Raw genomic sequence first — 24,688 nt, forward strand, 5'->3', positions numbered from 1 at the left:
ATTGTGGATCACATTTTAAGATAGATAGGAGAGTTGCATGTGCAGAAAAGTCAGTAAATACACATCAAGCACCCACTTTCCTATTCATAAATGTTTTTCTTGTTCATTAGATCCACCTGGTCCCCCATCCAACGCCAGAATTACAGACACGACAAAGACCACAGCTTCCTTGGCCTGGGGCCGACCGCACTACGATGGTGGTCTTGAAGTGAAAGGATATATTGTTGAGTACAAAAAGGAAGGGCATGATGACTGGGAGGTGGAGACACAGTATCCATTGAAAGCTACTGAATATGTCATTGGGAAACTTCAAAAAGGAGGCAAATACCACTTCAGAGTCACCGCCATAAACTCAGAGGGAGTCGGCGAGCCTGCAGAGCTTGAGAAAGTGATTGAACTAGTGGACCAGGAGACGCTGCCAGACTTTGAGCTGGATGCTGAACTCAGGAAAACTCTGGTGGTCAGGTGCCGTGCTTCCATCCGTATGTTTGTTCCCATCAGGGGTCGTCCGGTTCCTGAAGTAACCTGGAGCAAAGATGATACCAACCTGAAAAAACGTGCACACATTGACACCACGGAGTCCTACACGCTGCTGGTTATTCCTGATTGCACAAGATACGACGCTGGAAAGTACCACCTGTGTCTCGAGAACGTTGCTGGGAAGAAGACCGGCTTTGTTAATGTGAAGGTTTTGGACACGCCAGGACCGCCGGTCAACGTCAAGCCCAGAGAGATCACCAGGAACAGCCTCACCCTCCAGTGGGAAATCCCCATCATCGACGGTGGTTCTAAGATTCGCAACTATGTGATTGAGAAGAGGGAGGCCACCAAGAAGGCCTACACAGTAATTAGCACTACATGGCAGAAGTGTTCCTTCAAGTTTACAGACCTTGAGGAGGGATCTTACTACTACTTCCGTATCTCTGCTGAGAACGACCTGGGCGTGGGCGAGCCTGCCGAGTCCCCTGAGCCGATCAGGGTGTCTCAGGCCCCATCAACACCAGAGAACCTGTATGTCACAGATGTGTCCGCTGACAGTGCTAGTCTGGCCTGGACCAAGCCCCTTCATGACGGTGGCAGCTTGATCACCGGATATGTCATTGAGGCCCAGAAGAAGGACACTGACCAGTGGGTTCATGTGGACACCATGAAGGCCCTGGACTACACCGTCACAGATCTGATTGAGGGCGCAGAATACATCTTCCGCATAATGGCCGTCAATGCTTCAGGCAGGAGTGACCCTCGTGAGAGCAGGCCGGCTATCATCAGAGAGCAGACGTCCGCTCCCTCCTTTGACCTGCGTGGAGTCTACCAGAAGACAGTGATCGCCAAAGCAGGTGATCGCGTCAAGGTGGAAGTTCCAGTGCTCGGTAAACCCAAACCTGTGGTTTCCTGGAAGAAGGGAGACATCGGACTCAAGGAGACGCAAAGAATCAACACTGAAACCACACCAACGTCAACTATCCTCAACATCGGTGAGATCAGGAGGACTGACGGAGGCCAGTATTCCATGACTGGGAGGAACATGCTGGGTACAGTGACTGAGACCATCACGGTCCTGGTCCACGACATCCCAGGTCCTCCCACTGGTCCCATCAAGCTGGACGAGGTTTCATGTGATTATGTTCTCATGTCTTGGGAGGCACCAGAGAATGATGGCGGCGTTCCCATCAACAACTATATTGTTGAGATGCGGGAGACTACCGGTACTTCCTGGATGGAGTTGGCAGCTACGGTGATCCGCACTACATTCAAGGCGGCCCGACTCAACACTGGCACACAGTACCAGTTCCGTGTCAGAGCCCAGAACAGATATGGCATTGGACCAAGCATCATCTCTGAAGCAGTGGTGGCGGCGTATCCATTCGATGTGCCAGGCCAGCCAGGCACTCCTGTGATCACATCCTTCAACAAGGACGCTATGACCCTGAGCTGGAATGAGCCTTCCTCTAATGGAGGCAGCGCCATCCTCGGCTACCACGTGGACAGAAAAGAGAAAAACAGCATTCTGTGGCAGAGAACCAGCAAAGCAATTGTGGTCGGAAATATCTATAAATCAACAGGCCTTGTTGATGGAATCGGATATGAATACCGCGTTACTGCTGAAAATATGGCTGGTCTCAGCAAACCAAGCAAACCCTCGGAGACGATGTATGCTTTGGACCCAGTCGACCCGCCAGGCAGACCTGTGGCACTGAATGTCACCAGACATGAGGTGACCGTTTCGTGGACCAAGCCGGAGGGCGATGGTGGATTCTCCATCACTGGATACACAGTAGAGAGGAGAGAGATGCCCAATGGACGCTGGCTTAAAGCCAACTTTAACAACATCCTGGAAACCATTTACACAGTCAGTGGTCTGATCGAAGATGCAACTTATGAATTCCGTGTGTTTGCCAGAAACTCAGCCGGTGCCGTCAGTGCTCCATCCCAGTCCTCTGAGGCAATCACATGCAGAGATGACATCGAAGAGCCCAAGCTTGATGTTGATTTATCGTATAGCAGCAGTGTTGTGGTCATGGCAGGAGAGCTGTTCAAGCTGGAGGCCAGTGTGACTGGCAGGCCAATCCCATCTCTGGTATGGACCAAGGAAGGAAAGGAGCTTGAGGATACAGGCAAGCTAGAGATAAAGACAACTGACTTCCACACAACTCTAACAAACAAAGACTCCCTGAGGAAGGACGGAGGTGTTTTTACACTCACCGCCAGCAATCCCGGTGGCTTTGCCAAGTTCACCTACAATGTCAAGGTGCTCGACAGACCCGGGCCACCAGACTCTCTCACTATTTCTGATGTCGCTGCTGAGAAATGTGTCCTTAACTGGCTCCATCCAACACATGATGGTGGTGCCAAGATCGAGTACTTCATCATTCAGAGGCGAGAGACCAGTAGATTGGCATGGACAAACGTGGCCACAGACCTCCAGGCAAACAGGTTCAAGGTCACCAAACTCCTGAAGGGCAATGAATACATCTTCAGAGTCATGGCTGTTAACAAGTATGGCGTGGGTGAGCCTCTGGAGTCTGAAGCTGTCATCTGTGCCAACCCGTATGTACCAAGTGACCCACCATCGCAGCCTGAAGTCACCACCATTACCAAGGACTCCATGGTTGTCTGCTGGGAGCGCCCTGAACACGATGGAGGCAGCAGATTGAACACCTACATCATTGAGAGAAGGGATAAGACTGGCCTGCGCTGGGTGAAATGCAACAAAAGGACCGTAACGGACCTGCGATTCAAGGCCTCTGGCCTCACCCCAGGACATGAATATGAATTCAGAGTTTTTGCTGAGAATAATGCTGGTCTAAGCCAACCGAGTCCGTCCAGTCCGTTCTACAAAGCTGTAGACACCATCTTCCAGCCCGGACCTCCAGGGAACCCCAGAGTGCTGGACACAACCAAGTCTTCCATTACTCTTGCCTGGAACAAGCCCGTCTACGATGGTGGTTCTGAAATCACGGGTTACATTGTGGAGACCTGCCTTCCAGAGGAGGATGAGTGGACAATACACACTCCCAAGAAGGGATGGACAGCCACTTCCTTCACCATTACCAACTTGAAGGAAAACCAAGAGTACAAAATCAACATCTGTGCCACTAATTGTGAGGGAGTGGGAGAACCCGCTGCTGTTCCTGGAACCCCCAAGGCTGAAGACAGACTACTTCCCCCAGAAATTGAACTTGGAGCAGAGCTGCGTAAGGTGGTCTGCATCAGAGCCTGTGGCACACTGAGACTATTTGTTCCTATCAAGGGAAGACCAGTACCTGAAGTGAAATGGTCAAGAGAACACGGAGAGTCCTTGGACAGAGCTAACATTGAAATCACCTCATCATTCACCACTCTGCAAGTAGACAATGTTGACAGGTTCGATGCAGGTAAATACTTGGTGACGGTGGAAAATGCCTCAGGAAGCAAAACAGCCTATGTGAATGTCCGGGTGCTTGATACTCCTGGAGCCCCTCAGAATCTGTTCATCAAGGAGATCACAAGAGATTCAGTTTCCCTCGTTTGGGATGCACCTCTCATTGACGGTGGCTCCAGAATCCGCAACTACATTGTGGAGAAGCGAGAGTCAACCAGAAAGGCCTACTCAACAGTCTGTGCCAGCTGCCACAAGTCCAGTTGGAAAATTGGAGACCTGGAGGAAGGAAAGATGTACTGCTTTAGAATCCTCGCTGAGAATGAATATGGAATTGGTCTCCCAGTAGAGACTCTGGAATCAATTAAAGTGTCAGAGAAGCCCCTACCACCAGGCAAAGTGTCTCTTCTAGAAGTTACCAGCTCCAGTGTCACATTGTCTTGGGAAAAGCCTGACTATGATGGTGGCAGCAGAGTCTCAGGTTATATTGTTGAGATGCAGGGTAAAGGCAGTGAGAAGTGGTCCCAGGTCATGGTAGTAAAGACCACTATGGCTCTTGTAGCTGGCCTCACACAAGGAGAGGAGTACATGTTCCGTATCTCAGCCACCAATGAGAAGGGAGTTAGTGATCCACGCGCTCTTAGTTTGCCTGTGGTGGCTAAAGACCTGGTCATCTCACCAACCTTTAAACTGCTTTTCACCACATTCAGTGTGCTAGCAGGAGATGATCTGAAGTTAGATGTGCCATATGCTGCCTGTCCAAAGGCTACAGCAACTTGGCTCAAGGACGGCGTCGTTCTCAAGGAGACAACAAGAGTCAATGCTGAAGCCACAGACAAAAACCTTCTTCTGGTTATTAAGGAGGCTTGCCGAGATGATGTGGGTACATACACTATCAAACTGACCAACACCATTGGAGAAGCATCTACAGACCTCAGTGTCATTGTGCTGGATAAGCCTGGTCCCCCAGCTGGCCCAATTAAGCTGGATGAGGTCACTGCTGACAGCATGGTCTTGTCTTGGAATCCACCAGAGTATGACGGTGGATGTGCTATCAGCAATTATATTGTTGAGAAGAGAGACACATCTACCACTAACTGGCAGATTGTGTCAGCCACTGTGGCCAGAACCACTATCAAGGCAGCCCGCCTGAAGACTGGAGTTGAGTACCAGTTTAGGATTGCTGCAGAGAATAGATATGGCAAGTCCTCTGTACTGCTCTCTGAAACCATTGTTGCTCAGTATCCATTTGAATTGCCCAGCTCACCACGTTCTGTTGTGGTCCAATCAGCCACCAGGGAGAACATGGTGATTGTATGGGATGCACCTAGCAATGATGGTGGGAGCAAAATTCTGGGATACCACTTGGAGCTCAAGGAGAGAAACAGTATATTGTGGGCAAAACAGAACAAACAACTAATCCCAGAGAACAGATTTAAGGCTATTGGCCTTGAGGAAGGTATTGAATATGAGTTCAGAGTCTATGCTGAGAACATTGTTGGCCTCAGCAAAGCCAGCAAACTGAGTGAAATGCAAGTGGCCAGAGATCCTTGTGACAGACCAGGAAAACCAGAGGCTGTCATCGTGACAAGAAACCAAGTGACACTCAGATGGACCAAACCTGAGTATGACGGCGGCATCAAGATTACAGGTTATGTGGTTGAGAAGAAGGAAGGAGCCGGCCGCTGGATGAAAGCTAGTTTTGCCAACGTCCTTGAGACTGAATTTGTTGTCACAGGACTTACTGAAGATCAGATTTATGAGTTCCGTGTCATTGCCAGGAATTCAGCAGGTGTCTCCAGCCAGCCCTCTGACTCCACTGGAGCCATCACTGCTAAGGATGAGGTGGATCCACCCCAGATTGATTTGGAAGCTAAGTACTCCCAGGCTGTGGTGGTAAATGCTGGTGAAATATTCAGACTTGAGGCTGCTATCTCTGGTAAACCTGTGCCCACAGTACACTGGCGAAAGGAGGGCCAAGAGATTGCTGAAGCAGCACGTCTAGAGCTCAAGAACACAGACTTTAAAGCTTGCATAGTGGTTAAAGAAGCTATCCGTGTTGATGGAGGTCAGTACACTTTGCTGGTAAAGAATGTCGGAGGAGAGAAATCCGTTAACATTAATGTCAAGGTCCTGGACAGGCCGGGTCCACCTGATGGCCCCATCTCCATCTATGGGATCTCCAGTGAGAGATGCTCCATTGCCTGGAAATCTCCCCTGCAAGATGGAGGTAGCGATGTTTCCCATTACATCGTTGAGAGGAGGGAAACCAGCCGACTGGTTTGGACTGTAGTTGAACAAAAAGTTCAGACACTGAACCTGAAGATCACAAAACTTCTTCCTGGTAATGAGTACATCTTCAGAGTGATTCCAGTCAACAAATACGGAGTTGGTGAGCCTCTCGAATCTGAGCCAATGATTGCCAAAAATCAATTTGTCACTTCCAATGCACCAACAGAAGTGGAAGTCTCCACAATCACCAAAGATTCAATGGTGGTGACCTGGGATAGACCAACTGATGATGGTGGAAGCGATATTCAGGGATACATTGTTGAGAAACGTGACAAGGAAGGTGTGAGATGGACCAGGTGCAACAAGCGCACAGTGAGTGAGCTGCGCTTTAGAGTGACCGGGCTCCTAGAAAACCACAGCTATGAATTCAGAGTTTCTGCTGAAAATTCAGCAGGTGTTGGCACACCCAGTACACCAACAGTATACTACAAAGCATTGGATCCAATCTTCAAAGCAGGTCCACCAAACAACCCCAAAGTGGTGGACACGTCTAGGTCCACCGTTTCCCTGACGTGGGGCAAACCCATCTATGATGGTGGCTGTGAGATTCAGGCTTACATTGTTGAGGCCTGTAATGCAGCAAATGATGAGTGGTTTATGTGCACTCCTCCGAGTGGAATCACAAACACCAAGTTTACAGTGACAAAGCTTCTGGAGAAGCACGAATACCAATTCAGGGTGTGCGCCATCAACAAAGTTGGTATTGGGGAGCATGCTGATATTTCAGGTAAGATTCTGCTGGAGGAAAAGCTTGAGGCTCCTGATCTGGACTTGGATGCCGATATGAGAAAGATGATCAACATTAGATCAGCAAGCACTCTCAGGCTGTTTGTTCCTGTGAGAGGTCGTCCAGCTCCTGAGGTGAAATGGGGGAAGGCCGACGGCACGATCAAGGAAACTGCCCTGATTGACAATACAAGCAGCTACGCTTCACTTGTCATTGAGAATGTTGACAGATTTGACACTGGCAAGTACACCCTGACTGCAGAGAATGCCAGCGGAGTGAAGTCAGTCTTCATCAGCGTCCGAGTCTTGGATTCACCTGGTCCACCAGCTAACTTTTTGGTGAAAGAGATCACCAAGAATTCCGTCACCCTCACATGGGAACCTCCACCTCTGGATGGCGGCTCAAAGATTAAGCATTACATTGTTGAGAAGCGTGAGAGCACTAGGAAAGTGTATTCTCCCATCACCACCTGCAACAAGATGTCATGGAAAGTCGAGCCCCTGCAAGAGGGTGGAATCTTCTTCTTCAGAGTCCTGGCTGAGAATGAATATGGTGTGGGTCTCCCTGCTAAAACTATAGAACCAGTTAAGGTATCTGAAAAGCCTCAGCCGCCTGGTAAAGTCAGTGTTGTTGACGTCACTCGCAGCTCCGTAACTCTCTCCTGGGAGAAGCCTGAACATGACGGCGGCAGTCGGATCAGTTACTATGAAGTTGAATTGGCACCTAAGGACAGCGAAACCTGGTCTCTGTGCGCTAGTGGAAAAGCTCTGGAGGCTGTAGTGACAAATCTGCTCAAGGGAGAGGAGTACCAGTTCAGAGTTGTTGCTGTAAATGACAAGGGCAAAAGTGACCCCAGACAACTGGCTCAATCCGTTGTAGCTAAGGACCTTGTGATTGAGCCTTCTGTTAGACCCCAAATGAGCGCCTACAGTGTCCAGGTGGGGTATGACCTCAAGATTGAAGTCCCAGTTGCTGGTCATCCAAAGCCAAGCATCACATGGACCAAGGATGGAGCAGCTCTTAAGCAGACCACCAGGGTCAATATCACTGACTCGACACGTCACACTACACTCACCATAAAAGATGCTGTCAAAGAGGATGGAGGCATGTACAGCATCAATGTTGTCAATTCCCTTGGTTCCAAGGATGCCACTATTGAGGTGATTACCCTGGACAAACCAGGCCCACCAACAGGCCCTGTCAAATTTGAGGATGTCAGTGCTGAGAGTATGACTCTTAACTGGGAACCTCCTACATATACAGGTGGTTGCCCAATCTCTAACTATGTGGTTGAGAAGAGAGACACAACAACAACCAACTGGGTGGTCTTATCTGCCACCCTGGCAAGGACAACGCTAAAAGTGAGCAATCTGAAGACCGGCAGTGAATACCAGTTTAGAATCTATGCTGAGAACAAATATGGAAAAAGTTATGCAATAGATTCAGCGCCTATTGTGGCTCAGTATCCGTTCCAGGAGCCTGGCCCATCAGGAACACCCTTTGTGGCTACATACTCTAAAGACTATATGGTGGTTGAGTGGCACAAACCCCCTTCAGATGGAGGCAGTGCCATTTTGGGCTACCATCTGGAAAGAAAGGAGAAGAACAGTATCCTCTGGACCAAGATCAACAAAATGCTCATCCAAGACTGCAGGTTCAAATCTACTCCTCTTGAGGAAGGCATCGAGTATGAGTACAGAGTCTATGCTGAGAATATTGTTGGCATCGGAAAATGCAGCAAAGTCTCTGAGGTTTATGTAGCCCGTGACCCATGTTATCCTCCTGGCCGTCCCGAGGCTGTGATTGTGACCAGGCACTCGGTGAAGCTGAAGTGGACTTCTCCTGTGTATGATGGTGGATGCTTAATTACAGGCTATGTAGTGGAGAAACGTGACCTTCCTGAGGGCAAGTGGATGAAGGCCAGCTTTGCAAATGTCATTGAACATGAATTCACAGTTACTGGTCTGACAGAACATAGTAAATATGATTTCAGAGTAATTGCAAGGAATGCAGCTGGTGCTGTCAGCAAGCCGTCTGAAAGCACAGGATCCATCACCGCCATGGATGAAATTGACCCACCTAAATGTGAGACGGATGCTATGTACAACCAGACCATTGTTATCAATGCTGGAGAGACTTTCAGTTTGGAGGCCTGTGTGGAAGGAAAGCCCATCCCCACAGCCCAGTGGTTCAAAGGAAATGTTGAAGTTGAAAACTCGGCAAGAGCTGAGATCAAAAACACAGATTTTAAGCCTTTGCTCGTTGTGAAGGATGCCATCAGAGTGGACGGTGGACAGTACACACTGGTTGTGACCAATGTGGCTGGAAGTAAGACTGTCCCATTCAGTGTGAAGGTCCTGGACAGACCAGGCCCCTCAGAGGGACCTCTTACTGTCAGCAATGTCACTGAGGAAAAGTGCTCCCTATCATGGTTGCCCCCCAGGGACGATGGAGGAGCTAGCATTTCTTACTACATCATTCAGAAGAGAGAAACCAGCCGCCTGGCATGGACTGTAGTCTCCGGTGACTGCGGAGCAACCATGTTCAAGGTTACCAAACTGTTGAAGGGCAATGAGTACATCTTCAGAGTCTTGGCTGTCAACAAATACGGAACCGGCGAACCTCTTGAATCAGTGCCAGTTATGATGAAAAATCCATTCGTTCCCCCTGGCTCACCTCAGGAGCTTGAGATCACCAACATTACGAGAGACTCCATGACGGTGTGCTGGAACCGCCCCGAGACAACTGGAGGCAGTGAGATTGCTGGTTATATTGTTGAGAAGAGAGACAGAGCTGGAGTGAGATGGACCAAGTCCAACAAACGCAGAGTGACAGACTTACGTTTCAGAGTAACAGGACTGACTGAGGACCATGAATATGAATTCAGAGTATCTGCTGAGAATGTAGCTGGAGTGGGTGAGCCAAGCCCACCGACATCTTACCTCAAAGCCTGTGACCCGTCCTTTGAACCGGGAAGTCCTTCCAATGCCCATGTGGTCAATTTGACTAAAGACACCATCAGTCTGGCCTGGCACCGGCCTATCTATGATGGTGGTTGTGAGATTCAGGGATACGCTGTGGAAATTACTAAGGCTGATGAGGAGGAGTGGAGCATATGCACCCCACCCTCTGGAGTTAATGCTACTAAGTTTACCATCACAAAATTGATAGAGCACCAGGAATACAAGGTGCGCATATGTGCCATAAACAAGCTGGGTGTTGGTGAGCCCACCGAGATCGAGGGAGTCGTGAAACCATTAGACAAGCTTGATCCTCCAGAGATGATTCTGGATGCAGAGCTCAGGAAGGGAATAGTTGTCCGCGCAGGCGGCTCAATGAGGATCTGTGTTCCATTCCAAGGCCATCCTATTCCTGAGATCAGCTGGGCCAAGGAGGATGGAGCCCTGCCCGTTAAAGCTCAGATAGACTCTGGTGACGATTACTCACAGCTCTCCATTGACATCTGTGACAAATATGATGCTGGAAAGTACATCCTCAACTTAGAAAATAGCATTGGCACCAAATCAGCCTTTGTTTCTGTTAAAGTTCTCGACACTCCAGGGGCCCCTGTGAATCTGACGGTGAAAGACGTTAAGAGGGAAAGTGTCACTCTGACCTGGGAGCCTCCTCTCATTGATGGAGGTTCAAGGATCAAGAATTACCTGGTTGAAAAGCGTGAGTCAACCAGGATAGTTTACTCTAGCGTGGACAACAAGTGCACAAAGACAAGCTACCGTATCACTGGCCTCATTGAAGGAACTATCTACTATTTCAGAATCCTAGCAGAGAATGAGTTTGGTGTTGGACAGGCAGCTGAGACCGAAAACTCAGTTAAGACCTCTGAGCCTCCTCTATCAGTTGGTAAAGTCACCTTGACTGAAGTGACCAAAACCTCTGCCTCCTTCTCCTGGGAGAAGCCAGACCATGATGGAGGCAGCAGGATCATAGGCTACTACATTGAGATGCAGCCTGTGGGTTCAGAAGAATGGGTGGTGGCCGCCACAACCAAATCTTGTGAGGGCACTGTCACAAGCCTGAGTGCGGGGCATGAGTACCTCTTTAGAGTGTCAGCTTTCAACGAAAAGGGCAAGAGTGACCCCAGGTCTCTGGCTGCACCAGTCACTGCTAAAGATGTAACTATCAAGCCCAGATTCAAGATGGCATCCAACACTTACAGTGTACAAAATGGTGAGGATCTGAAGATTGAGATTCCAGTGATTGGGCGCCCTGTTCCCAAGGTTGAATGGAAGAAGGATGGACAAGCTCTTAAGGAGACAACTAGACTAAATGTATCCAGCACAGCTTCATCTACTAAGCTGTGCATCAAGGATGCAAATAAGGAAGACTCTGGTAAATACACCATCACAGCCACCAGCAGTGTTGGAACAACTGAAGAGGAGATTGCTGTCATCATCTTAGAAAAGCCTGGCCCGCCCACAGGCCCTGTGAAGATTGAGGAGGTGAGCTCTAATTATGTGGCGCTCTCCTGGGAGCCACCAGCGTATACTGGAGGCTGTCCGATCAACAACTACATTGTGGAGAAGAGAGATACGACCACGACAGCATGGCATATTGTATCTGCTACTATTGCCAGATCAACCATCAAAGTCACCAACTTAAAGACAGGAATTGAGTATCAATTCAGAGTATCTGCTGAGAACAGATATGGAAAGAGTCCTGCCATTGTCTCTCCCAGTGTTATTGCTCAGTATCCATTCAGTGAGCCTGCTGCTCCTGGAACACCAATTGTTTCTGCGGCGACCAAAGAAAACATGGTTGTTGAGTGGAAAGCTCCCACCAACAATGGAGGCAGTCCAGTCTTAGGGTATCACCTCGAGAGAAAGGAGAAGAACAGCCTCTTGTGGACTAAACTCAACAAGCTTCTAATTCCGGACACACGATTCAAGACTTTAGAGCTTGAAGAAGGAATTGAGTATGAATTCAGAGTTTATGCTGAGAACATTGCTGGACTCAGCCCAGTTAGCAAGGTATCTGAGAGCACAGTAGCTAGGGACCCTTGTGACCCACCAGGCACTCCTGAGGCCATTAATATCACCAGAAATCATGTGACGCTTCAGTGGACAAGGCCACAGTATGATGGAGGCAGTGCAATCACTGGCTATGTGATTGAGAGAAAGAAGCACCCAGATACTCGCTGGATGAAGGCCAGCTTCGCCAACATCATTACTACCCAGCACACACTGACCGGCTTGACTGAGGACTGTGTTTATGAGTACAGAGTCATCGCCAAGAACGCTGCTGGAATTTTCAGCCGTCCTTCTCAGAGCACAGGAGAGGTCACTGCCAGAGATGAAATTGAGGCTCCAGACGCCACCATGGATTCTAAATTCAAAGATCTGACGGTTGTTAGTGCTGGTGAGACATTTATCATTGACGCTGACTATACTGGCAAGCCTCTGCCTGAAGTAATTTGGTTAAAGGATGGAAAAGAGATTGACCTAACCACACCACGAATGGAGGTCAAGACCACCCTCACACGTACCATCCTGACAGTTAAGGATTGCATCAGAGTGGATGGTGGCCACTTTTACCTCAAACTTGTCAACGTAGGCGGAGTCAAGATGATCCCGGTTAATGTGAAAGTTCTGGATAGACCCGGTCCTCCAGATGGCCCGTTAGAAGTTAAAGGGGTCACAGCTGAGAAATGTTATCTGCACTGGAACCATCCCTCACATGATGGTGGAGCCAGCATCTCTCACTACATCGTTGAGAAGAGAGAGACCAGTCGTTTGTCATGGACCATGGTAGAGCCCAAGATCCAGGCCATCAGCTACAAAATCACAAAGCTGCTGCCCGGCAATGAATACATCTTTAGAGTCACTGCTGTGAATAAATATGGCGTTGGTGAACCTTTGGAGTCTGAGCCTGTTATTGCTCGTAACCCCTTCACCACTCCCAGCGCCCCCTCGACCCCAGAGACCAGCGCGATCACCAGGGATTCCATTGTGCTCACATGGGAGAGACCAGAGCATAATGGAGGCGCTGAAATTGAAGGATATGTTCTTGAAAAACGTGATATGGAAGGCATCAGATGGACAAAGTGCAATAAGAAGAGACTGAGTGACCTGAGATTCAGATGCACTGGCCTCACAGAGGGCCACTCCTATGAATTTAGGATCTCAGCTGAAAATGCTGCTGGTGTGGGAAAGCCTAGTGCACCAACTGAATACATCAAAGCCTGTGATGCCATTTATCCACCAGGATCTCCAAATAACCCCAAAGTCACCGGCCATTCAAGCACCACAGTTTCCCTGTCCTGGTCCAGGCCTATCTATGATGGCGGTGCACAGATAAGTGGATATATTGTTGAAAGGAAGGAGGCAGCAGATGATGAATGGATCACTTGCACACCCCACGCTGGTGTTCAGGCAACTCACTACACTGTGAAGCATCTGAAGGAGAATGCAGAGTACAACTTCCGCATCTGTGCCATTAACTGTGAGGGAGTAGGAGAGCACGTGGACCTACCTGGTTCTGTGATCGCTGCAGAGAAGCTGGAGGCTCCTGAAATTGAACTAGATGCTGACCTCAGGAAGATGGTCAATGTTCGTGCGACCGCCTCGTTGCGACTGTTTGTGACAATCAGAGGAAAGCCAGAGCCAGAGGTCAGATGGTCAAAGGCCGATGGCACTTTGAACGAGCGTGCACAGATTGAAGTCACAAGCTCCTACACAATGCTGGTGATCGAGAACGTCGATAGATTCGACACTGGCAAATATGTACTGAACCTTGAGAACCTCAGTGGTTCTAAATCAGCCTTCATCAATGTCAGAGTGCTGGACTCCCCTAGCGCGCCTACCAACCTGGTGGTTAAGGATGTGAAGAGAACTTCTGTCTCTCTCTCCTGGGAGCCTCCTGCAATAGATGGAGGGGCTAAGATATCACACTACATCGTGGAGAAGAGAGAGCAGAAAAGAATGGCTTTCTCTAGTGTTTGCACCAACTGTGTGAGGAACTCTTTCATGGTTTCTGACCTGCAAGAGGGAGGTCGATTCTATTTCCGTGTGTTGGCTGTGAATGAGCTTGGAGTAGGTCTGCCCGCCTCCACAGATCAAGTCAAGGTGGCCGAGGCTCCTTTGCCTCCTGGGAAGATTGTCCTGGTTGATGTAACTCGTCACACAGTCTCTCTTTCCTGGGAGAAACCAGATCACGATGGAGGCAGCAAGATTACAAACTTTATTGTTGAGATGCAGCCAAAGGGAGATGACAAATGGTCCGTGTGCAGTGAAGTCAAAGCACTTGAAGCTACTATTGGTGGACTCACAACTGGAGAGGAATATTCCTTCAGGGTGACCGCTGTGAATGATAAGGGAAAGAGTGATGCTAAGCCTCTGGCTGCCCCTGTGGTTGTGAAAGACATCACGATGAAGCCCATCGTCAACTTGTTCTATGACACATACAGTGTAAAAGCAGGAGATGACCTGAAGATTGATATTCCCTTCAGAGGCAGACCTCAGCCTGAAGTGTCCTGGAAGAAGGACGGCCAAGCACTTAAACAGACAACAAGGGTCAATGTTCTTACTTCCAAGACTTCTTCCAAGATTGTCATCAAGGATGCAACCAAGGACGATGTAGGAAAGTATGTAATAACTCTGACAAACTCGGTTGGCACCAGCACAGCTGAAATATCTGTTATAATCCTGGACAAACCCGGCCCACCCAGCAACATTAAGATGGACGAGGTGAGCGCTGACTCCATCTCTCTGTCTTGGGATCCTCCAACCTATGATGGAGGATGCCAAATTAACAACTATGTTGTGGAGAAAAGAGACACTACCACAACCTCATGGCAGATTGTTTCAGCCACAGTAGCCAGGACATCAATCAAGGTGTCTCGTCTCATTCAGGGAACAGAGTATCAGTTCCGCATTGCAGCTGAGAACCGTTACGGCAAGAGTTCTGCCGTTGACTCTACTCCTGTTATTGCTCAGTATCCCTTCGAGCCTCCCGGCTGCCCGACCAACGTCCATGTTTCTCATGCCACCAAATATGGCATGCTCGTGGTGTGGGGCAGACCCGCCAGTGACGGTGGCAGCCCTGTAATTGGTTACCACATTGAATGCAAAGACCAAAGCAGCATCCTGTGGACCAAGGTCAACAGAGGTCTTCTGGCCGAGAACCAGTTTAAAATGACAGGCATTGAAGAAGGCCTTCTGTATCAGTTTAGAGTCTATGCTGAGAATATAGCTGGAATTGGTCCTTGCACAAAGGCAAGTGACCCTGTGGCAGCCAGGGATCCATGTGAATCTCCACGTAACCTTAGAGTCACCAACATTACCAGGACCTCAGTGTCCCTCTTCTGGGAGAAGCCAGAGTATGACGGCGGAATAAAGATAACTGGGTACATTGTTGAGCGTAAAGAACTTCCCAGTGGCCGCTGGCTAAAATGCAACTTTACCAACCTGCAAGACACCTACTTTGATGTCACAGGCCTCACAGAAGATGTCCAATATGACTTCCACGTCATCACTAAGAATTCTGCAGAGCTGTTGAGCGCTCCCTCAGAGAGCACTGGACCTGTCACAGTGAAAGATGATGTTGACCCTCCCAGTATCATCCTGGACGAGCAGTTCAGACAGCTGGTTGTCATCAAGGCTGGAGAGATCATTCGAATTGATGCTGAAATCACGGGTCGCCCACTCCCAGTTGTATCATGGACTAAGGATGGAAGGGATATTGGGAAGGAGGCCAGGTGTGAAATTATGTCCACCAACTTCACAACTACACTGATTGTCAGAGATGCTATCAGGAGAGACTCTGGACAGTATGTTCTGACCTTGCACAATGTGGCAGGAACCAGGTCTATGGCTATCAACTGCAAAGTTCTGGACAGACCTGGACCTTCTTCAGGGCCATTGGCAGTATCTGCCCTGACAGGGGAGAAATGCACTATAAATTGGGGGCCCCCTCAGGAGAACGGTGGCGCTGAAGTCATGCACTACATTGTCGAGAAACGCGAGACCAGTCGCCTCACGTGGACTCTTGTCTTTGGTGACATGAAGGCAACCACCTGCAAAGTGACCAAGCTGCTCAAAGGAAATGAGTACATCTTCAGAGTAAGGGCAGTGAACAAATATGGGGACGGTGAGGCCCTGGAGAGTGAGGCAACGAAGGCCGTGGATCCATTCACTGTGCCCGCCGCGCCCACTAACGTACAGGTCACCTCAATTACTAGTGACGCAATGACAATCTGCTGGGAAAGACCCGTTTCTGATGGTGGCAGCAGTATCGCTGGCTACGTCATTGAAAAACGAGAGAAGACTGGCCTTCGGTGGTGCCGCGTCAACAAGAAACCCGTTTATGACCTCAGAGTCAAAGCCTCGAAGCTTCGTGTTGGCTGTGAGTACGAGTACAGAGTGTTTGCAGAGAACTCTGCTGGCCTCAGTGCTGCCAGCGTCCCTTGCCCACTCACAAAGGCTGAAGACCCACTGTTCCTGCCTTCACCTCCCGCCAAGCCAAAGATCATCGACTCTTCAAAGACAACAGTCACCCTGTCATGGAACAAACCGCTGTTTGATGGTGGATCACCTGTAACTGGTTACAGAGTCAAATACAGGAATACCTTCGATGATGAATGGATTACTGGAGTCCAGAATACCAAGAATACAGAGTTTACAGTGGTGGGATTGACACCTGGGGCTGAATATGTGTTTGTGGTCAAGTCCATTAACAAGATTGGAGCCAGTGAGCCAAGTCCTGAATCAGACAAACAGGTCGCCAAAGAAAGAGAGGACGAGCCAGTCTTTGACATCAGCAACGACATGAGGAAGACTCTTATTGTAAAGGACGGTAGCTCGTTCACCATGACGGTACCCTTCAGAGGCAAACCCATCCCCAGTGTTACATGGACAAAGCCTGATATTGACCTGAGGGTTCGTGCCGTCATTGACACCACAGACACGTTCACCTCCATCACGCTAGAGAAAGCCAATCGCAATGACTCTGGCAAATACACCATCACTTTGTCCAGCGTGGCTGGAACCGCCACCTTGACACTCAATGTCAGAGTCTTGGATTCCCCTGGACCTCCTGCCAATGTAGAGGTCAAGGACGTGACCAAGGTCTCTGCTACTGTAACCTGGGACACTCCTGAAAATGAGGGAGGAGGACCAGTCAAGAACTACCTTGTTGATATCCGCGAGGCCAGCAAAAAGGGCTGGACCAGGTTGACGGACGCTTGCAACAGACTGACATACAAGGTGATGGACGTGCTGGAGGGCGGAGTCTACTTCTTCAGAGTGACGGGCGAGAATGAGTACGGAGTTGGTGTTTCTGCTGAGACCAAAGAAGCAACCAAGATCACAGGTATTGAATTTTAACTGGATAATGTTATATATTATATTTGTTAGGGAATAGATAAACCTGAATATCTAAATAAAACACATTATGTTCTTTTTCTGTAGAAAAACCAAGCCCACCACCAAAGCTGGGTGTGACGGACGTTACCAAGGAGAGTGTGTCTTTGGTCTGGGCCAAACCAGAACAAGACGGAGGCAGCAGAATCACTGGATACCTGGTGGAAGCTCTGGAGAAAGACCAGGAGAAGTGGGTTAAGTGTGGCGTGACCAAGTCCATCCACTTCACAGTGTTTGGTCTGAGGGAGAACGTTGAGTACTTCTTCAGAGTCAGAGCAGAGAACCATGCTGGCTTCAGTGATATCAAGGAAATGCTCACTCCAGTCGTGGTCAAAGACCAGCTTGGTAAGTGATCGATCAGTCTGATCAGAATCAACAATGTGATGAGTGAAGACTAAGAAATACAAACAACAGAATCAGCTAACATCAATTACTTGTAATTATTGCACATAACCAGAGAATAGCCAAGTCAAACTACACAATCATCCTCCGTTTCCTCTGCTGTAACTCTCTCTGTTACTTGCTCCAGAATCTCCTGAGATCAACATGAAGGACTTCCCCCACAACATCGTGTACGTCAGAGCTGGCTCCACCCTCAAGTGTGAGATCCCACTGACCGGCCGGCCTTTGCCCAAAGTCTCTCTATGCAAGGACAACGTGCTGCTCAAGTCCACAATGAGGTTCAACTCTGAGGTCACCCCTGACAGCATCAAGATAACTCTGCGAGAAAGCATTGCTGGAGACTCTGGACGCTACGACATCACCGCCTCCAACTCCAGTGGAACCACCAAATCCTTTGTGAATATATTGGTTCTGGACCGGCCCAGTGCCCCGCTTGGGCCCGTGGAGCTGTTTGACGTCACAGAGGACAGCGTGAGCCTGAATTGGTCCCCACCGGCGTATGAAGGTGGCAGCCCCATCACCAACTACATCATCCAGAAGAGAGAGACCACCACCGCCAACTGGATGGACATCTCCTCCGCCGTGGCCCGCTGCACCATGAAGATCATGAAGCTGACCACTGGCCTGGATTACCAGTTCAGAATCAGGGCTGAGAACAGATATGGAATCAGCGAGCACATCGACTCGCCGACTGTCACCGTCAGTCTTCCTTACAGTAAGTGATCTGTGTTCTACTTCCCTCTTTTGTTATTCCTCTATTCTGTTGTTCACCATGATTGAGTTAACACCATCTTTTTCTGTCTTTTTATCCCAGCTGTTCCCGAAGCTCCATCCACTCCAGAGATCACAGGTGTGACCAGAGAGACCGTCACCGTCGCCTGGAAGGAGCCGGCGTCAGATGGCGGCAGTCACGTGTTCGGCTACCATCTCCAGATGAAAGACAGGAACAGCATCCTGTGGCAGAGCGTCAACAAGATGGTGATCCGTGCGACGCACTTCAAGGTCACCAACATCAACGCTGGACTCATTTACGAGTTCAAGGTCGCAGCAGAGAACGCTGCTGGAATCAGCGCCTTCAGCAAGATTTCTGACGCCGTGCTGGCGATCGATGCCTGTGGTGAGTGGAACGTCATCTTTCTGTATCGGATTTGACTTCTCATCGACTGCTGTCTCTTTAACGAGCGCCCTTTGTTCCTGCAGAGCCACCCACCGACGTTCGTATTAACGACATCACCAAGAACTCCATCAGCCTGGTTTGGCAGAGGCCCAACTACGACGGCGGATCCCCGATCACTGGCTACGTCATTGAGAAGAGAGAGGGCGCCAACGCCAGGTGGTTCAAGACGAACCTCACTAACGTCTCGGAAACCCGCTTCACCGTGACCGGCCTCACCCAGGACGAGACGTACGAGTTCAGAGTCATGGCCAGGAACGCCGTGGGCTCAGTGAGCAACCCCTCCATGACCGCGGGGCCGGCCACGTGTGAGGATACCTACGGTACGTCTGTCTTTCACTTTTTTACTCCAGTCTGTGCTTTGCCATCATATTTAGAACATTTGCTTTTCTCAGAGAATTTACAACTTACATTTTGTACTCAATGCTGTTTTTTTGTGAAATATACATTTCCCCCACAACAATCTTTTCTACTCTTCTCTATCATGTTCTTTCTATATAATGAAGACATCCCTCACCTGCTGTTTTGTTTGGTTTATCAACCAGGTGCCCCAGAGATCGACATACCTCAGGAGTACTTCAGCGAAGTCAAGTACATGGCTGAGTCTAATGTGGAGCTCAAGTTTAACATCAAAGCCAAACCGGCTCCCACCATCGAGTGGTTTAAGGATGGCAGAGAGCTAGAGCCTTCTGCCCAGCGCTCTTTCAAACACTCCTTCGAGTCCACCAGCGTGTTCCTGAAGGAAACCACTCGTCTGAACTCTGGAGTCTATGAGGTCAAGGTGAAGAACTCCCTTGGAACTGCAACCGGCACCGTCAGGCTGCTCATTCAAGGTATTCAGATATCATTTAACTGTATTCATGACAGTGACTTTGCCTCGCATGAAACCTCTCTTTATGTGAACGTACACACGCTAATGTGCATGGTATGCCCTCGCTCTCCCCAGACAAGCCCGGCCCCCCTGCTGGAGAGATTCAGTTTAAGAAGGTGACGGCCGACAACATCACCATCATGTGGTCGCCACCGGCTGACGAGGGCGGCGCCATGGTCACGCATTACATTGTGGAAAAGAGGGAGACCAGCAGGGTCATGTGGTCCATTATCTCAGAGAAGTTGGTCGACTGCATTGTGAACGTGCCCAGACTCATTCAGGGCAACGAGTACATCTTCAGGATCCGTGGAGTCAACAAGTACGGCATCGGAGACCCGCTGGAGTCCGAGCCAATAATTGCAAAGAACTCGTTCGGTAAGCAAACGGAATAAACTCAACCCTACGACCACACTTCTGCACGTTATCTCACCTCAAACTGATCGTTTTGCTTTTGTACAGTTCCTCCCAGCGAGCCTTCCAAGCCTAAAGTGAGCATGATCACCAAGTCCACCATGACGGTGATCTGGGAAAGACCGGCGTTGGACGGAGGCAGCGACATCGACGGCTACTACCTGGAGAAGAGGGAGAAGAAGAGTCTGCAGTGGTTCAAGGTTTGTTGGCTGTCTGGGTCTTTACAGAGTTGCACTGAGGTAAAAGAAGCCAAACTGATGACGAGCGTGTCCGTAACACACTCTTGTGTTGGCCAGGTGGTGAAGGGCACCATCAGAGACACCAGGCAGAAAGTCACCAACCTGACGGAGAACAACGAGTACCAGTACAGAGTGTGTGCCGTCAACAAGGCTGGAGCAGGAAACTACTCTGAGGGCTCTGACCTCTACAAGGCCTACGACCCCATCGGTACGTTACTCCCCGTAGCATCGCCCTGCTCGGTTTAGGGGTTTGTTTATTGTTAATATCTCCACACAGAGCAGCTGACAACATTCACACCCTCTGTCTTCTGCAGATTTGCCCGGTGAGCCATCCAAGCTGCGTGTGGTCGACTCCACAAAGACCTCCATCACCCTCGCCTGGGAGAAGCCCGTCTACGACGGCGGCAGTGAAGTCACGCACTACATTCTGGACCAGTTGAATACAGAAGAGAAAGAATGGGTGACCATCAACCCGCAGGTCAAGACCTGCGAGTATGTGGCGTCTCACCTCAAAGCAGGATGCTACTACTTCTTCAAAGTCTTCGCTGTCAACTCCAAGGGCAAAGGAGAGGACATCAAAATGTACCAGCCCGTGCAAGCCAAAGATATTTTGGGTTTGTAACCGTCTCTTTAATGTCGTGACATAGAACATGAGGATTGTATGTTAATAAATAGCATGATTAGTGCATTCAAATGCTACTTCCTGTCATTGTTATGGCTTCTAATCATTGCTATACCGAGCAAACATCAAAAACTAATTCATGCTCTTCATTTCTCTCCAACAGAGGAGGCTGATTTGGACTTGGACGTTCCCATGAAGACCCAGTACACAGCCAGGGCCGGCCGAGACGTGGAAGTGTTCATCCCGCTGAAGGGACGCCCCACGCCCAATGTCACGTGGCGCCGCAGCGACCGCAACATTGCCGCCGACAACCGCTACACCATCACCAGCACTGAGCGCGCCACCACGCTGCTCATCCCCAAGGTCACCCGCGACGACCGGGGCAAGTACCTGCTGGAGATTGAGAATGGTGTGGGAGAACCCAAGGTCATCACCGTTTCCCTGAAGGTCCTCGACAGTCCGGCCACCTGCCAGAAACTGATAGTCAAGAACGTGACGAGAGGGAAGCTGACGCTGAGCTGGGAGGCTCCGCTCATCGAGGGCGGTTCCCCCATCACTCACTACATTGTGGAGAAGAAGGCCTCCACCATGAAGGCTTACCAGGTGATCAATGCCGAGTGCACCAACACCACCTACAAGGTGTCGGGCCTGGAGGAAGATATCGCTTACTTCTTCCGCGTGTCTGCTGAAAACGAGTACGGCGTGGGCGACACCTGCGAAACCTCTGAGCCGGTGAGGGCCACGGAGACACCCGGAGCCGTCAAGAACCTGGTGATGGCGGACTCCACCAAGACCTCCGTCACCCTGCAGTGGGACAGGCCGGACCACGACGGCGGCAGCTACATCACCGAGTACATCGTTGAGAAGAGAACCGCCGAAGAAGTCAACTGGAGTTTGGGAGCAACCTGCAAGCGCTTGAGCTGCGAGGTGACGGGACTCAAGGCGAACGCCGTCATGGACTTCAGAGTGTTCGCCAAGAACGAGAAGGGCAACAGTGACTTCTCCATGATCACTGACATCCCCGTGGTGGACTACATCATTCAGCCCGAGGCCAGTCTCAGCGACTATCCCAATGGCAAGCTCGCCGTTCGTGTCGGTCAGAACATCCACATCGAGTTGCCCTTCAAGGGAAAACCAAGACCTGCAATCAGCTGGCTAAAGGACAACTTGCCTCTGAAGGAAAGCGATAAGATTCGCTTCAGGACGACTGACAACAAGACCGCAGTCACAGTCAGAGGAGTCAAGAAGGAGAACGGCGGCCAGTACACCTTGGTTCTGGACAACAGAGTCGTAAAGAACTACTTTGACATTGACGTGGTCACTCTGGGACCGCCCTCGCCGCCCGTCGGACCCATCCGCTTTGACGAGATCAAAGCTCAGAGCATCATCATCTCCTGGGACGAGCCCAAGGAGGACGGAGGCGGTGAGATCACCTGCTACAGCGTGGAGAAGCGCGAGACCTCTCAGGCCAACTGGAAAATGGTCTGCTCCAGCGTCGTCAGGGCCACCTTCAAGATCCCCAACCTGGTGAAGGGAACTCAGTACCAGTTCAGAGTCCGTGCAGAGAACAAGTACGGAGTCAGTGAATCCCTCACCTCCACAGAAATTGTTGCCCAACACCAGTACAAACCTCCAGGGCCACCGGCAAAGCCGGTTGCCTTCAACGTCACCAGCGATGGGATGACCATCAGGTGGGAGGCCCCAGGCTTCGACGGAGGATCCCCCATTGTGGGCTATCACGTGGAGAAGAAGGACAGGAACAGCCTCTTGTGGCAGAAGGTGAACTCGACCATCATCTCCAACAAGGAGTACCGGATCATCGGTCTCATCGAGGGCCTGGAGTACTCCTTCAGGGTCTACGCTGAGAACAAAGCCGGACTCAGCCCGATGAGTGAACAGAGCAAGCACGCGCTGGCTATCTGCCCTGTTGGTAGGTACACACTAAATACTTCAAGCTTCTGGGTTTAGCGATAGCTTTGGACCTATAAAGCAGTACAACCTTTATGGCTTGCAATCACTCGAGGTTGATCAAAAGTTGCTTCTGCGTCACTTCATGAATGAATTGCTTCTCTCTCCTGAACTAGATCCACCTGGAAACCCCGCCTGCATCGATGTCACCAGAGACTCCGTCACCCTCCGGTGGGACGTCCCCAAGAAGGATGGCGGCAGCAGGATTGTCGCCTACAGCGTGGAGCGGCGCCAAGGAAGAGGCAAATGGCTGCGATGCAACTTCACTGATATCTGCGAGACACAGTTCACGGTGACCGGCCTGTCCGCTGGAGACAGATTTGAGTTCAGAGTCATCGCCAGGAACGCCGTCGGCACAGTCAGCCCTCCGTCCAACTCCTCCGGATACATCATGACCAAGGACGAGAGCGGTACGCATCTTCAAATGGAAAAAAGATGTGAAAGGAAAATAAACACCTAGTTGGTTTCTCACACATTGTTGGGTCTCTTTGCTCCTCCAGTTCCCCCTCAGATCGAGTGGTCTCCAGACCAGCAGCTCACGCTGAAGGCCGGCGAGAACGTTCAGCTCAACTGCAGCATCACCGGACGCCCCGTCCCCCAGGTGGTGTGGTACAAGGACGGCAAAGAGATCGACAAGCGGACCATGCACGACATCGAGATCAACACCGGCATCGGCACCAGCCGTCTGTTTGTTCGTGACGCCGACAGGAACCACCGCGGCATCTACACCATCGAGGCCAAGAACAACTCGGGCACGAAGAGCGCTGACGTCAATGTCAGAGTGCAAGGTCGGTAAACACGGCCGCTGTTTCAGTACCGACAACACAAATATATCCACGACCAAATGTCTAAGTAGCTCCTGTGCCGTCTGCGTCCCTTCAGACACGCCCGGCCCTGTCGACGGTCCCATCCGCTTCACCGGCATCACGGCTGAGAAGTGCACCGTGTGGTGGAACCCGCCGGAGAACGACGGCTGCGCCGCCATCAGCCACTACGTGGTGGAGAAGAGGGAGACCTCCAGGATCTCCTGGGCCTTGGTCACCTCCAAATGCGAAGCCTGCTCCTACAACGCGGCCAACCTCATCAAGGGCAACGAGTACCAGTTCAGAATCTCTGCTGTCAACAAGTTTGGTGTCGGAAAAGCCCTGGACTCTGACGCCATCATCGCACAGATGCAATACAGTGAGTGAAGGCACTCAAATCTTACAAACCTGCTCTTGAATGTTGATAATCTGCCTTTCCATTCAAAACATGCCTTCTGTAACTTCTGTTCTGCTCTTCTCCCCTTCAGCTGTGCCCGACACCCCCGGGACTCCAGATGCCACCCACGTGACCGGACACAGCATCACTGTGTGCTGGACCCGGCCGCGGTCCGACGGAGGCAACGAGATCAAACACTACATCCTGGAGAGGAGGGAGAAGAAGAGCCTGCGCTGGGTGAAGGTCTCCTCCAAGAGGCCCATCACGGAGCTCAGACACCGCGTCGTCAACCTCACCGAGGGCAACGAGTACGAGTTCCGCGTCATGGCTGAGAACGGCGCCGGAGTCGGACCGGCCAGCAGCACTTCTAGACTCTTCAAATGCAAAGAACCGACCAGTTCTCCCAGCGCCCCCACACTCATCAAGGTAGGGTTGCAGCAACACTGCTCAGAGACGGAAGAGAAGAATCTTTCATGGAGGGAGTTGAGGTCAAACAGATGCCCAATACATTGATGTATTAGTTATTAGTAGAAATGTAGTTTGAGTA

The 24,688-nt window shown here is 50.4% G+C and overlaps 1 protein-coding gene across 17 annotated transcripts in view; it reads left to right on the forward strand.

Annotated features, from left to right (window-relative positions):
* ttn.2 (titin, tandem duplicate 2) overlaps positions 1-24,688 on the forward strand; it is a 186,723-nt gene that overhangs the window by 142,006 nt on the left and 20,029 nt on the right. For all 17 annotated transcript variants that reach the window (XM_068601489.1, XM_068601493.1, XM_068601496.1 and 14 more), the window contains 15 exons: positions 111-17,204; positions 17,303-17,599; positions 17,784-18,371; positions 18,471-18,773; positions 18,857-19,153; positions 19,376-19,663; positions 19,777-20,076; positions 20,161-20,312; positions 20,409-20,559; positions 20,666-20,965; positions 21,137-22,903; positions 23,058-23,351; positions 23,442-23,729; positions 23,824-24,123; positions 24,233-24,567. In XM_068601489.1, the coding sequence (XP_068457590.1) occupies positions 111-17,204; positions 17,303-17,599; positions 17,784-18,371; positions 18,471-18,773; positions 18,857-19,153; positions 19,376-19,663; positions 19,777-20,076; positions 20,161-20,312; positions 20,409-20,559; positions 20,666-20,965; positions 21,137-22,903; positions 23,058-23,351; positions 23,442-23,729; positions 23,824-24,123; positions 24,233-24,567 (22,754 nt within the window). The remainder of the gene's footprint in view (positions 1-110; positions 17,205-17,302; positions 17,600-17,783; positions 18,372-18,470; positions 18,774-18,856; positions 19,154-19,375; positions 19,664-19,776; positions 20,077-20,160; positions 20,313-20,408; positions 20,560-20,665; positions 20,966-21,136; positions 22,904-23,057; positions 23,352-23,441; positions 23,730-23,823; positions 24,124-24,232; positions 24,568-24,688) is intronic.

Source organism: Clinocottus analis, unplaced genomic scaffold (genome assembly GCF_023055335.1).
Source record: "Clinocottus analis isolate CAN_PGR_092001 unplaced genomic scaffold, fCliAna1.0.p SCAF_50, whole genome shotgun sequence".
NCBI classification, from domain to species: Eukaryota; Metazoa; Chordata; class Actinopteri; order Perciformes; family Cottidae; genus Clinocottus; species Clinocottus analis.